This window comes from Eublepharis macularius, chromosome 16 (genome assembly GCF_028583425.1).
Source record: "Eublepharis macularius isolate TG4126 chromosome 16, MPM_Emac_v1.0, whole genome shotgun sequence".
Lineage (NCBI taxonomy): Eukaryota > Metazoa > Chordata > Lepidosauria > Squamata > Eublepharidae > Eublepharis > Eublepharis macularius.
The window spans coordinates 4,793,340-4,808,460 of NC_072805.1; the positions used below are offsets into that span (position 1 = coordinate 4,793,340).

The 15,121-nt window shown below is 44.3% G+C and overlaps 1 protein-coding gene across 2 annotated transcripts in view; it reads right to left on the reverse strand.

The window, feature by feature from the left end:
- SMC1B (structural maintenance of chromosomes 1B) overlaps positions 1-15,121 on the reverse strand; it is an 84,617-nt gene that overhangs the window by 22,946 nt on the left and 46,550 nt on the right. For both annotated transcript variants that reach the window (XM_055000437.1, XM_055000436.1), the window contains exons 15-18: positions 8,672-8,778; positions 8,304-8,445; positions 5,962-6,107; positions 3,241-3,394 (exon numbers count right to left, since the gene is read on the reverse strand). In XM_055000437.1, coding sequence (XP_054856412.1) covers positions 3,241-3,394; positions 5,962-6,107; positions 8,304-8,445; positions 8,672-8,778 — 549 coding nt within the window. The remainder of the gene's footprint in view (positions 1-3,240; positions 3,395-5,961; positions 6,108-8,303; positions 8,446-8,671; positions 8,779-15,121) is intronic.

Consider the following 15,121-nt stretch of genomic DNA (forward strand, 5'->3'; position numbering starts at 1 on the left):
TGGTCCCGGTGGTTGACCTCATTGTCTCCATCTTGAATTTGCGTGACTTTATGTACTGATTCAGCCAGCTTAGATCCAAGACTGCTCTGACATCCCCATTTTTCTTTGGAATGATGAAAAACACCAAGTACACTCCCTGCCTCCGAGGCAGTATTGGTACTGGTTCTATGGCCTGAATCTCTAGTAGATGTTGAATGGCTTCCTCTATCTTGACGTGTTTTGGGTGTAAGGAGTTCCTTGGAAGCTGTATAAATCGTCGTCGTGGAATCATTTTGAACTCCAAGGAGTAGCCCTTGGATACTATGTCCAGTACCCATTTGTCCGATACGGATTGATTCCACTGGTCGACATAGTTTTGTAGTCTCCCTCCTATTTGAGAGATTGGCTGTTGATAGTCATGCCTGGCCGCCTTTCTTTGGGCCTTTCGCTTGCGCGGCTGACTTCCTGAAACTGAAGGATCTGCCGTCGTTCCGCTGTCTAGATTGCCACCTGTTTTTAAATGGTCTGGCAGTTCCCAATCTTGGTGTTCTCTTGCCCTCATGAAAGGAATGCCTGCTCTTGAACTTGGCGTCCCTTTTCTTTGAGGGCAGGACCCTTTTCTTTTCAGTATCTTCTACCAAGTATCTGTCCAAGGCTTCTCCAAAAAACTTGCTTCCAGCAAAAGGAATAGCTGCCACTCTGCTGCGTGCTTGGGGGTCAACATCCCAGTTTCTCAGCCATGTGTTACGCCTTGCAGCCACATTGAAACCCATGGCTCTTGAGGACATCTGGAACGAATCTAGTGTGGCGTCTGTTGCAAATGCCGTAGCTAGAGCTATCTTCTTAACTTCGTTCTTGACCTCCTTGGGGACCTCTCTGCCTGCTGAAGCTAAGTCTGATGCCCAAGTGTACGCAGCCCTGGCAAATAAGGATCCCGTAGCCGAAGATCTCAGAGATGCTGCCGAGGCCTCAAAGTTCCTGTGCAGCTCTTGTTCGATTTTTTTATCTGATGGATCCTTGGGCATACCTTCAGCATCCATCGGTAGGACCGATGAAGTGGCAAGGCTGGAGACCGGGTCATCTACAATGGGAAGCTTGATCTTCTTAGCTGTATCAGGTGTCATGGAATAAAGCTTATGAAATACAGAGTGGTACACCTTAGGCTTTGCCGATATCCCATTCAGCCTTGAGAACAGTATGAAAGGCAGCTGGAAGTGGCACTCCTGTTTGCTTGGGTCCCATTTTCGGCAGGGCCCTTTCCAAGCCTTGGGGGTATGGTTGATCTGCTTCCTGTGGGCCTTGATTTGTTTGTGTTATTTCTAGAGTCCTCAGCACCTTAGTCAGAAGCTTGTTATACACTTCCTGAGGAAAAAGCCTGGTTTGAACTTGGCTAGCCTCATCCTCTTCCTCCTCAGACAACTCTCCTTCCTCACTCTCTAAAGATTGGTCAGAGATGTCTGAGCACGACTGGGTTTCATCGGAAGCACTTGAGTCCTTCCCCAACCAGTCCTCCACCCTTCCCTTTTTTGCTTTGGAATGGGCAGTGGTTTTACTCTGCCTTTTCCCTTCAGAAGGGCCTGGCTTTGATCTTCCCTGCCTGGGCGGAATAGCCTGCTTTCTAAGGTCTTTCACTGCCCCTGCTAGCCCTTTTTGAATTTCTGACCTTATCCAAGCCAGAATGTTGGCCTTTGCCTCTTGCCCAGAAAGGTCAGGGTCATTTGTCTCCCGGCTCTCCCCTTGAGCAGAGTGTGAAGACAACGGCGAGCTCGGAGACTCCATGACACTAATGGCTACCTCTGCTGGGTGGCTCTCCTTTTCCATATTCCCGCCAAAGGGCCTCTCCCGCCTAAAAATGAAAGTGCAAAAAGCGGGGTTACTTGGATTCAGGCAGCTAAACCTGGGTGCCTACAGTAAAAACGGGGCTACTTTCCAGGCTCCTCTTAGCACCATACCTGCCCCCCCCTTCCTTGTTCTGAGGATCTTACTGCGTTTAGGTGTTCCGGCGCTCAGTTTGGGGCAGCTGCCGCTTTTTTGGCGCCAAAAGCGGCCGATGTTCGTTCCTGCGGCAGCCGCTTTTCCCGTGCTTCGCCGCAGCCCCTGCAGACGCCGGGCCCTATTTCTCAAGGGATGTTGGCTCTGTGGCTCGCAACCGCAGCCTCCTGCTGCGTCACTGTTGCCTTCCCCTGCAGGCTTACTAGTGGGGGCGGGGGAAGGGGTGGAGGAACAGGTCCTTCCTTATCCCCTGCGAGCCAAGCGCTCAATCTTCTCTTCCTTCCAAAGGATCGCTGCTCCAGAGGAGCGAGAAGTGCGTCTTCCCTGCTGAGCAGGGCCAGAAAAAACTGAAGAGCTGGGGAAGCCCCTCCCCCTTAGGATCGCAAAGTTGGCCAGCCCTGCGTAAGAGAAGGAGGAGGAGCTACCCAGGAGTTTGGACTGCCCCACTTTTGGACCACAGGAGAATCCCTCTGTGCTGAGTACAGGCAGGAAACAGACGCAAACCTAACTAGAGTTCGAAGTATGCCAAAGCCGTTCAGGGAACAAGGAAGAAAACGTAGTCCAGAACACTGAGTCCAAGGGTCAGAGCCAGGAGAACAGGTAGAGCAGAGAGCTGGGTCACAGTAGAGCCGGGCAGGTCTTTGCGCAGGTGCTTCTGCACTGAGGGAAAGGGCGTCTTGGCTTAAAAGCAATCACCTCCAAGGCGGTGCTGCATCCTGCTAGCACTCAAGGTCACTACGCCGCAGTTTCAGTGCCTGAAGCCTCGCACTTCGTCTCCTGTCCTGTATAACGAGATGCTGCCGCACCCTATGCTGCTTATAAGGCTCAGGGGAGCTGGGTGGAGATGCTGCCCTGGTCTCAACTGCTGGCGCAGGTAAGGGAACAGCTCCTGTCTCTGACTCTGCCAAGGATTCCTCCGCCTGCTCTGGCAAGGGCTCCTGCTGTTCCACTCCCTGCTGGTCCTCCCCGTGCCGGACTCCTGAGGAGCTTGGAATACTCTCTCCCCTGCCGCCCTCCACGAAGTCTTCATCCTCAGAGGAATCAGAGCCAGTTTTAAGGGTTACATTCTTGCAGTACTGGATTTGTCTGTGTGTGTTTTCAACTTGCCATTGTATTAGTAGATATTGTAAAAATATGGCATATGTCATGGGACAAAACTTGAGTATGATCACATTTTTGAAAATATGTAATAAAATTTTATGTATAAACTTGCAAAGTCCAACATTGTCTATCAGACAATCTCTCTGCCACAAAACTTTGCTAATTTACCTCTTTTTCACTGATGTCATCCAGATGGCCCATAGAAAGGTTTATCTTTAAGTTGCAGAGTTTGCATTCAAGAAGCCTATTATGTCTTTCTAATTTTTTCTCTTCCAGCAAGGACTCAATTGCTACAGCTTCCTTTTGTAACTTTCCTATCTCTCTGCCAGAAAAAATCACAAACACACAAGATATATATGGATATTTCACGTACTGAGATTGAAAAACAATATGGCAGTCAAATTTTAGCACAGTATTCATACAGATGGCTTTTCCATAAATGATCCTGTTAGTAATCTCAAAGTATTTTGAAACCCAGTTTAAATAAAAGCTCCGTAACTTTAATACTGCAGCTGTCTCAGTTACTTCTACAGCTCTTCAGGACTCTTTCTAAACATTCAGATTTTTATTGCTCACCAGTCAACTCTAATGATGAGATTTTTTTTATCAGAGAGCAAGAGACTGGAGAGTAATAGTAACACTTTGTTTAACTGCAGAGTCCATTATTTAAGTGGGTCTCTCTATAACAACAACATTCGATTTATATACCGCCCTTCAGGATGACTTAACACCCACTCAGAGTGGTTTACAAAGTATGCTATTATTATTCCCACAACAAAACACCCTGTGAGGTGGGTGGGGCTGAGAGAGCTAGAAGCTGTGACTGACCCAAGGTCACCCAACTGGCTCTCACCAAACTACATTTATCCAATATATACACTTCTTAATAATAAAAATAATAACATTCAATTTATATACCGCTCTTCAGGGCAACTTAACACCCACTCAGAGAGGTTTACAAAGTATGTTATATCATTATTCTCACAACAACAATCACCCCATGAGGTGGGTGGGGCTGAGAGAGCTTGGGAGAGCTGTGACTGACCCAAGGTTACCCAACTGGCTGCAAGCGGAGGAGTGGGGAATCAAGCCCAGAGACCCATTGCTCTTAACCATTACACCCAACTGGCTCTCATCAAACCTACCGATAGTGTTTATTAAAACAAACAAAGAACTGAGACATTCTTGGCCCTCCAAGTTCTGCCGTATCTTCTGCTTAACTTGAGAAGTCCACATTACAGAACTGCAAGTAGCACAGGCTACTGCTTCAGTTGCTTCCCATTAGACTAGTTTTTACTTCTGCCTTTGCCAGTGCAAATGGAGCTTGAAAATGCTTTCAGATATTGTGAGGAATCAGCATGCATGGACTGTTTCGTCAACTGCAAATTCACTTTCCACACTTTCAGCTGAACAACTGAAGGAAAAGTGGAGCTTGTGAATCTCTGTGCAACATCACATATGAGTGTCAGATTCACAACAAATGAGAGATTCCTAGGGCACACTCTTCACTCCTACATATGCCCTTGCAGTTTCTTTTAACACCTAGCTAACACCTAGTGCATACAGTAGGTACACACAAGCAATTCCACACGTACAACAATTTTCTCTTTCTCATGCACCAGAATTAGCATTCATGGTTCCAACGATTCAGGAGCAACTTGTTCAGCTTCTATCAAGAGGAGAGACCACAGAAGCCCCACGATGAATACAGAACACCCCCTGAAACCCTTTGGCTCCTGCTCTCAGTCACCCTCACACAATCATACAGTGCAATGAATAAGTGCAAGCTTATTTCTATAGACTTGCAAAGAAACAACCAGAGGTATACACTAATCACAATAATTCTTCATCTCTAAATACGAATAATTTTACTGTATTTTATATATAAAGTGCACAGTGCTTAAGTGCATAATGTTAATCAATAAATGTTCAATAAATATAATACACCATAAATACTACATCACAATATACAAAAATATCCCATCTATTTACAATATCATTGGTTTGTACAGAAGTCCAGCTGGTGTAGAGCTTCCAAGGAAAACCCCAAGGAAAGTAGTAACTCACATGGAATATATCAGAGTTTTATTGTTTGAAGCTTTCCATTTTGCTCTTTTGCAGGAACTCAGCGGAATGGAACAAGGACCTCCAGAGATGACCCGGTCCAAAATGTACATGTAGATGAACTGACGGCAACTGACCGTCGTTTCTTTCCAACCTGGTGACCTGAAACAGAACAAACAATGGGAGTTTCGTTTGTCACCTGTAATACGAGCCTTTGAAAAAGCCTTGAGTGAAATGGGAGGAAAATATGCTAGCAAAGCCCGTCAGGCCCCCACTATTGAATACAGTTGATCTACATGTACATTTTGGACCGGGTCATCTCTGGAGGTTCCTTGTTCCATTCCACTGAGTTCCTGCAACAGACCAAAATGGAAAGCTTCAAAGAAAAGAACTCTGATATATTCCATGTGAATTGCTACTTACCTTGTGGTTTTCCTTGGAGCAATACACCAGCTGGACTTCTGTACAAACCAATGATATTGTACAGAGATGGGATATTTTTGTATATTGTGATGTAGTATTTATGGTATATTATATTTATTGAACATTTATTGATTAACATTATGCACTGAAGCACTGTGCACTTTATATTTAAAATACAGTAAAATTATTCTTATTTAGAGAAGGAGAATTATTGTGATTACTCTAGTGTATACCTCCGGTTGTTTCTTTGCAAGACTTCAGCAGTTGTGATCCGGAGGCAGCCCCTTGTTGGTGTTTGCTTGGTAAGTATTTCTATAAGCAGAACACAGTGATCTCCCTCAAAATCATTTCAAAAAATAATCAGATGGTATTAAATGGTATTAAAGCATAGTATTAAATTACCTATTCAGAGCTAGCAATGTCGTCCTTGATTTTTCCACCTGATTCTGGGCTTCTGCAACCTCAGTCTTGTTAACATTCTGACTTTCTCTAAGCTGCTGTAATTCTGCTACAACTTCATCTACCATTTGTAAAAAATTCTTTTCTTCCTATGTAACAAGAAATATTTTTAACAAAGAACTGTATTATCTAATAGAACAGACTCTGGATTCCCCCGCAGAGTTTCTTTTCATCGGTGCAGGGCCCACTCTCCCAAGGCACTGCTAGGTAAAGTAGTACAAATATTTTTAGAACTTTCCAGGTCCTGGGTGGGAGGTTCCCAAATTCATGTTTTTAACAGCAAAAACTTGGCAGCCTCTTCAAAACTGTTTCCAGTAACTTCAAGGATAAAGGTCAAAGGAGAAAACTGGGAACTGGTTCCTCAGGTAAAATTACTGCTTACTGACACTCTTTGGAGCTGATGTGTCCCTTGTATAGGATATTAAGAACCCTGAAGAGGTCCTGTGGATGGGAAATGAGTAGATGGTGAGGGGGCTTAAGCAGGATCACTCCTTTATACAAGCAATATATATATAAGGGTGATCCGATGAGAAAGCTGCTTTTTCTTCACAGTTCGAGGGCTGTAACCTACAAAGAACAGAGTGGGGGGAACCTGCCTTGATATTTAATGCCCTTTGGAGGTGTTGGGGTGACAGAGACAAGTAAGTGCATCCCACTTGCTGAAGGGAACAGGGCCATGTGCAGCTATAACAATTTGCTGTGATGTTGCTTTGGGCAATTTTTTTTTAAAAGTTCCTGCTGATTATCAAGAGATGTGGTTAGAGTGTTAGACTACAATGGATCCAGGTTCAAATCCTCATTCTGCCATGGAAACTCACTGACCTTGGGCCAGTCATTCTCTCAGCCTAACCTATCTAACAGGGTTGTTGTTGTGAGAAAGAAATGGGGATGGGGAAGATGTTTGTAAGCCACATTAGGTCCCTGTGGGGAAGAAAAGTGAGGTACAAATGCCCAGGGCTTTTTTTGAGGAGGCACGCTCTGGAACGCTGTTCTGGAAGCTCTAGAATCTGCCCACGTGATTCCTTCCTCCTTCGGCCCTGCAGAGGACGCTTAGCTGCTTTGAGTTCATTCTGCTTTTTTCATTTGTGAGTGAGTGAGTGAGAGACAGCGAGTGTAAGCAGAGCTCCTGGGGTCGACTTTGCAGAGGAGGCTTTAGCTGCTTTGAGTTCATTTTGTTTTTCGTGTGTGTGTGTGTGTGTGTGTGTGTGTGTGTGTGTGTGTGTGTGTGTGTGTGTGTGTGAGAGAGAGAGAGAGAGAGAGAGAGGGCAAGCATAGCTGCTGGGGTTGGCTTTGCAGAGGAGGCTTAGCTGCTTTGAGTTCATTCTGCTTTCCATTTCATCCAGGGATTTCTGTGTATGTGTGTGCTGCTTTGAGTTCATTCTGTTTTATATTCACTGGGGGAGTGGGTGGGTGGGGCTGTGTGTGTATCTGTGCTGCTTTGAGTTCATTCTGCTTTCTTTTCATGGGGGTGGGTGAGGCTGTGTGTGTGTGTTGTGTTCATTCTTTTGTTGACTGAAGTTGACATTGTTATGGTTCCCACAGTTTTTGAAAGCAGATTGGTTCTGTGTTGGTTAAATATATCAGTTATGGTTATTCCAGTTTTATGCTAGGAATTGATAGCTGTGTCCAAGTCACAGGCTTTCATCAATATATTCATCAGCATATAGGTGTTCTTATGTCTTAATAGCTCTAACTCAAATGGTTCTCCCCACCCTCAGCTGATTAACTTCACTGAAATTGCAGTGGAAATATGAGTGTTAAGGAAGTTTTTATGAATATTGTTTGTGTGGGACATGAATTTTTTTCTACGCTGGCAGAAAGAATCTGTTAGAATTTAGATTTGTGAGATGGGTTTTAGATTTTTAGAAGCCCCCTCCTTCTTACATATTTTAAAATATGATTCCAAAGAAATGAAATGTTTGGGAAAGGGAATGGAAGATTTCACTTTTTGTAGAGGATACAGAAAGGAAAAAAAACCTTTTCACATAATAGTGTATTTTCCCAAGCTTATTAACATTTATCTTGTCGTAATGCATTGTGCTGGGTTCTGGGAAGTGGCATCACTTCCAGGAATGGCGTCACTTCTGGAGGTGACATCATCATGCATTTCTGGGAGCGTGCGTGCACTCTGCGCTTGCACATGTGATAATAGAGAGTTCCACCACTGTTTTCTCAGAAAAAAAGCCCTGCAAATGCCTATATAAATAATGAGCTCCATACTTTCTAACAGACCCATAGGGACATGACTTTACTGTATTTCAGAACATAGTAAAAACATCTATTACCTTCTTTAAGTGAACAATCTCAGTATCATCTTTGCAAATAAACTCTTTCAGTGTGTTTGTCTTGTTGACCTCCTTTGCTAGCTGGCTAGAAATATATTCAAGCTGAACCCCTAATCGAGTCTTCTGGTTTTCAAATTCAAATCTAGAAAATCACAACATAGCGATCATTCAAGAAAAGATTAAAAGTGGAGTTAAAATTATTTTTGCCAATATATAAATTAAACTGTAGCTTCACTTCTAATTCCCATACTTTTTGGAACATGGTATAATCTGTAAGAGTCTTAATTCCTCTTCTACTGAAGGGGTTTTGATTCTGGAATATGCACTACTGGTAATTTAATGACAAATTGAAATTCCTTAATATTTACCTCTTCTTGTCAATTTCTTCCTGCTGTTGCACATGTTCTTTTTCATATACCCGAATATTCTGTACACCAATCTCTTCACAGAATTCAAGGAAAACACTGTCTTCTTCCTATCCCCAGTCACCCCCCACCCAAAAAGACAATTAAAATTCTTTTTTAGAAAAAAGTTCTCTCTCATTAGTATAACATTGTGTATGTGTGAAGATATATTATCAATGCTTTAAGGCGATGTCCATTTCATTTAGGAACACCATTCAAGTACTCACTTTCCCCAGAGTAACTGAAAGAGAAGAAATCTTCATGTTACATTTTCCTTCTTAAAAAGCCGATTATCCCACACTCCCCTCCAGGACACTGAAAAGCCTGACAGTATTATTCTTTTTTTCCTGGAAGAAATCAGGGCCAAAAGAATTTCACTACCAGTCTAAATTTCTACAGTAGTCGTACAGGTTTAGGGAGTATAATCCAGTAGACTAGGGATTAGTAACCTTTTATAATTAAAGCGCCAAGCTACGTCAAAATTCAAAGTAAGGAATCAGAGCCAAGACCCAGTAAAAGAAAGCTCATTTGCGTAACTGAAACTTAATATTATTGTTAATTGACATGTGGATTAATAAAGCTTCTCGAGCCCAAAATCTGGCTGTTGCCAGTCCTTTGTGAGGTCCTACCTTTCCAATATAACTTAACTTAAAGATTTTTTTTTACAGCACCATACTTGGTTCTGTACATTTGGTCTGGAACTATTGGTTGCTGACTCCTGAGGTAGGCTAAATAATCAGAGGAACGGGTATGTGATGAAAGTAAGTTTTGCATGTGCTATAGGCTACTGGTTTTCTAACTTTCTGATGAATCCTAGGGTTCCTTGGACAAATCAGTGATGGCAGACAAGTTTCCCTAAAGCAGCTCACGTACCAGCACCAATCTTCCCTTGCACCATGTAGTCACAGGCAGCCACCAGGGAAATATTGGACAGCAAGATCTGAAGTGCCAGCATGGTTTAGTGAGAGCCAGTATAGTGTAGCGGAGTGTTGGACTAAGATCTAGGAAACTCAGGTTCAGATCCCAACTCTACCAAGGAGGCTTGCTGGATGACCTTGGGCCAGTTACATACTTTCAGCCCTAATACTTCACAGGGGTGTTGATGTGAGGATAAAACCAAGTAAGGGAGAATGATACTATAAGCCGCTCTGGGTCCCCACTTGGAAGAAAAACAGTGTTGCACTTACCTGTAACTGTTGTTCATCTAGGTCTTCCGTGCAGGCACACATGGGACTGCGCACGCACAGGCCTGCCAAATTCGGAGATTTTCTAGCTTAATACCATTAGGGGGCACTCCTGCCCCTCAGCGCACATGCGCAGCTGTCTTTCCCGCCAAAAATGGCACCTTAAGTAGGCAGAGCACTCCCACAACCCTTAGTCCTCTTTCACAGCCGTGTTCACAGGTAGGTCAAGAAGAAAGACAATAAATGGCCGTTTCTGCAAAGCACAGTAGTAGCAGAAGAGGAAATATCCACAGAAACGTTAGCACTCAATGTGCAAGCCGCAGTAATAAATAATTATACAATTTCTCCAAAGTGCAAGTGCCTCTTATTTCTTTAGCCAATATTGTAATGCTTACAATTACAATTCCTAATGTGCAAATTCATAAATGTGCAAATTCATCTTCGGCGCAGTACAACACTACAATACCAGGTACACAAATATTACAATTCAATTCTGTACACGTTCATTCCTTCTTCTCATTTCGCTAATGATTGCTAGATTACCCCCCCCCCCAAAGAAGCTGATGGGGGATGATCAATTGCATAAGTTGTTACAGGCTAGGACCCCACGCACGCCAGTCTTCTACACATTACCAAAAATACATAAAAAGATCTCCCCCCCCCGGAAGACCGATCATTTCGGGGTGTGGGTCTGTCCTGGAACCGTTAGCTATACTGCTGGATATGGCCTTGAAACCAGCGGTAGCAGCAATTGGCCCTCTCATACAGGATACCAGGGACTTCATTCAAAGGATAGAGGGGGTGCCCTTGGCGGAGGATGCTTGCCTCCTCACTATGGATGTAGCGTCCCTGTACACAATCATTCCGCATGAGTCGGCACGAATGGTAGTGGAGGAGGCTTTGGATTCTGCAGGAGGCAATAGACCATCCAAAAATTTTCTTTTGCAGCTACTGGATCTGATATTAGAAAAAAAATTATTTTCGCTTTCAGGATCAGTTTTTCTTTCAATTGAGGGGAGTAGCCATGGGGTGCTCTGCAGCACCAAATATTGCAAATCTTTTCATGGGCAAATGGGAGAATCAGCATATCTTAGATCAATCTAATCCGTTTGGAGCACAGATCATACAATATTTTCGATATATTGATGATCTTTACTTTGTGTATAGAGGGACAGACTCGGTTGTTAAGTTTTGTGAGTGGCTCAACAATAGGGACCCCTATGTGAAGTTTACCTGGCAACACAACAAGAACGAGATCAATTATTTGGATGTGATCATTTTTAGAGATGCAGGCAATACGATCAGGGTACGGTCCTACAATAAGGAAACAGACAAGAATTCTTATTTACACTTTGACTCGTTCCACCCCCGACATCTGCAGGAAAATATCCCCTTCAGCCAATTACTACGGATTAAACGTAATTCCTCCTCCACTATGGACTTCATCAGGGATGGGAGGAAGCTTTGTGAACAGTTTAGCAGAAGGAGGTATCCGGTTAAAGTCATAGAGGCAGCTTGGAAAAGGGCTAACAACACAGGAAGAGCATCACTTTTTGAGTCGGGAACAAGAGACCAGGGGAACAGGATAACGTGGGCTTTAGATTTCACCCCCAGAGCCAATCAGATTAAAAAGATAGTGTACCGTCATTGGCCTTTGATAGAAGGTATAGAGGGGTGTGAGTCCATACCGAGGATTGGTTTCCGTAAAACTAAAAGCTTAAGGGATGACCTGATACGGGCCGACATTAGGGATAGGGAGAAACCCCATGATCTTCCGCAGGGCAACTTCAGGTGTGGTAATTGCCAAATTTGTAACATCCTTAGTGTGGGCAGGGAACTTTACATTGGTGACAACAAGGTGGTCATTCACCATTTTGCCAATTGCCAGACCAAGGGGGTAATTTATCTTTTGGAATGTCCTTGCAGAATGTTATATGTAGGGTGTACGTCAAGACCAGTAAAAGTAAGAATATTGGAGCACATGTCACGCATTCGTAACAATATTCAGGAAGCTCCACTAACACAACATTACAGGGAACGTGGCCATCCGGAGAATGCCCTTAAGGTAATGATCCTGGAAGTCGTGGAAAGAATTAGTGGCGATACATTGCAAACAAGGCTTCTCCGTAGAGAAGCATTTTGGATTCAAAAATTAGACACGATAAAACCTAAGGGACTGAACAATGAATTATGTTTGAACTGTTTTCTGTGAGGAACCGTTGTTCATGAGGAAGTCTTAGGTATTGAATGGGGTTGTATTACAGCGTGTGGTCACTTTAAGAAGGGGTGGTACCAATCGGCTATTGCTAATTCAAATAGGGGGCAGTTTGTAATGACGAACATGGAAGAGAACATGCATATCTACTAACCAGGAGAGAGAAATGTGGTGGTGATATTCTCCCGTGGGGTGCCTGTGAGTACAAGTGATTACAAGTTATAGGGAAGGAGTAGGCTGGAGAAGTAGTATTTAAATTGGCAGCATATTCACAGGGTTGTGTTTACAACAGATGGCACGCTCCTGAAGAAGGTGGCACGAAATCTGCGTTCGTAGCCGGCCCCAGATTGAGTGTGGCGTTTTCCACTCCCCAATCTGGATCTTATATCACCTTTGGGAAGAACTGGGAAGAAAATTAGCGAAATGAGAAGAAGGAATGAACGTGTACAGAATTGAATTGTAATATTTGTGTACCTGGTATTGTAGTGTTGTACTGCGCCGAAGATGAATTTGCACATTTATGAATTTGCACATTAGGAATTGTAATTGTAAGCATTACAATATTGGCTAAAGAAATAAGAGGCACTTGCACTTTGGAGAAATTGTATAATTATTTATTACTGCGGCTTGCACATTGAGTGCTAACGTTTCTGTAGATATTTCCTCTTCTGCTACTACTACACAGGTAAGTCAAGGCAGCAGCGGGCAAGGAGGGGGGTATGTGTGCCTGCACGGAAGACCTAGATGAACAACAGTTACAGGTAAGTGCAACACTGTTTTTCATCATCGGTCTTCCTGTGCAGTCCCACATGGGAGATTAACAAGCTTAATTACCTGGGTGGCAGATGAAACATGTCTACAGGAAAATAGGCTGGAGGACCGCCATGCCCACCGACAATTCTCTTCAGTCCAGGATGTCTAAGGCGTAATGCTTCACAAAAGTGTCAGCGGAAGCCCAAGTTGCAGCCTTGCAGATATCAGGAAGCGGGACACCCTTCAACAGCGCAGCAGATGAGGCTTGTGACCTAGTGGAGTGAGCATGAATCTCCAAAGGACAAGGTAAGTTAGCTGCCTTGTAACAAAGTAAAATTGCTTGAACAACCCACCTAGCCAAGGTCTAAGGGCTGGCCCCCTTGCCCTTCTTGGGGGCCGAGAAGCAAAGAAGAGCTGAGAATCTGCTCTAAAGGGCTTTGTCCTGTCTAAGTAAAACAACAGCGCCCTCCTCACATCCAACGAATGAAGCGCTTTCTCCGCCTCCATGAAGTGACCCTTGAAGAATACAGGTAAAACTATCTCCTGGGCTAAATGGAACCTAGATACCATGTTGGGCAAGAAACTAATCTTAGGCCTGAGCACTACCTTTTCAGGATGGACCTTTAAATAAGGAGGATCTGCACAGAGGACGGCCAGCTCCCCCACCCTTCTCGCAGACATGATCACTACCAGGAATGCTACTGTCATAGACAGACAGCGGAGGTGACACGCCGCTAAAGGCTCAAAAGGTTTTGCCATCAACTTGGCCAAAACTAAAGGTAAGGACCAGTGGGGCACTATTGCCATAACTGGGGGAAACAAGTTATTTAGGCCCTTCAAAAATAACTTTGAAACTGGATGAGAGAAGACTGTCCTCTTGTCGATATGAGGGTGAAAGGCTGAAATAGCGGCTAGGTAAACCTTAACTGACAAATTTGTGTGGCCATGTTTAAGACTCAAAAGGAAGTCCAAAATATCTGAGAGGGGACAGTCTAATGGGTCCAGACCCTTATCCTGAGCCCACCCCTTGAACTTCTCCCATTTCAGACTGTAGGATTGGCAGGTGGGCAGTCTACGCGCATTCTGGAGGACATTAGCTACAGCCTTTGAGAAGGAGCCTCCTGCAGAATCAGCCATGCCGTCAGTTTCAGTGTGTCTATGTTGTAATGATAGGCCCCTTTCCACGATTGCAGATCTGGATTTCTCAGCAAGTGAAGAATCTGGGTCTGCAGTCTCATCAGCCCATGGAACCAAGGTTGTCTCGGCCAATAAGGGGCTGTCACTATTGCAGACATACCCTCTGCCTGGATCTTGCTGACTATCCATGTCAGGAGTGGGATGGGTGGGAAGATGTAGTACAGGCGATTGGACCACTGGAACTGAAAGACGTCTCCCAATGATCCTCAGCCTGACGCATCTCTGGAACAAAATCAATCTAAATTTCTATTGTCCTCTGACACAAACAGATCTACTTCTGGAAGACCCCACCTTACGAAGATAGGGTCCAAGTAAGAGTCCTTTATAGACCACTCGTGGTTTTCTCCCCCAAGCCTGCTCAAGTGATCTGCCAGCACATTGTCTGCCCCAGGAATATGAACCGCTTGAAGCTAGGCAGAGTGTCCTAAAGCCCAAGTCCATATCTTTATAGCCTCTCTGCACAGCGTCTCTGATGCGGTGCCCCTGTATGTTCAGATAGAACATGGTAGTGGTGTTGTCGGTAAGCACCAACACCGTCTTTCCGCTCACAGCATCTGCCAATGAAGCCAGGGCATATAGAACAGCCTTCTGTTCCAATAGGTTGATATGACAATCCCTTTCTGTACAGTCCCACAACCCATGTGCGTAGGACCTGTCACAGTGGGCACCCCAACCAAAGTTAGAGGCATCCATAATTAAGGTAACATCAGCCCTACGATGTCCGAAGGGTATGCCCACAAGATTTGCTTCCTCGAGCCACCAGTCCAGGGTTTTGAGGATTCCCCTGGGGATACTAAACTTCCTGCCAGGACTATCACACTCAGCTCAAAATTTGGAAATGAACCAGAGATGCAGTGGGTGCATATTCAACCTGGCAAGGGGCACCACAGCCGTAGTAGAGGCCATACATCCTAACAGAGTCTGTAAACTCTTAGCTGATTGAAACCTACTGTGTTTCAACTGAGTGATCAAAGCCCTGTACCCAGGCAAGAAGCCCCTATTTTATGCACCATCCAATATCGCACCAATACACTGCACTGATTGAGAGGGTGTAAGCTTTGATTT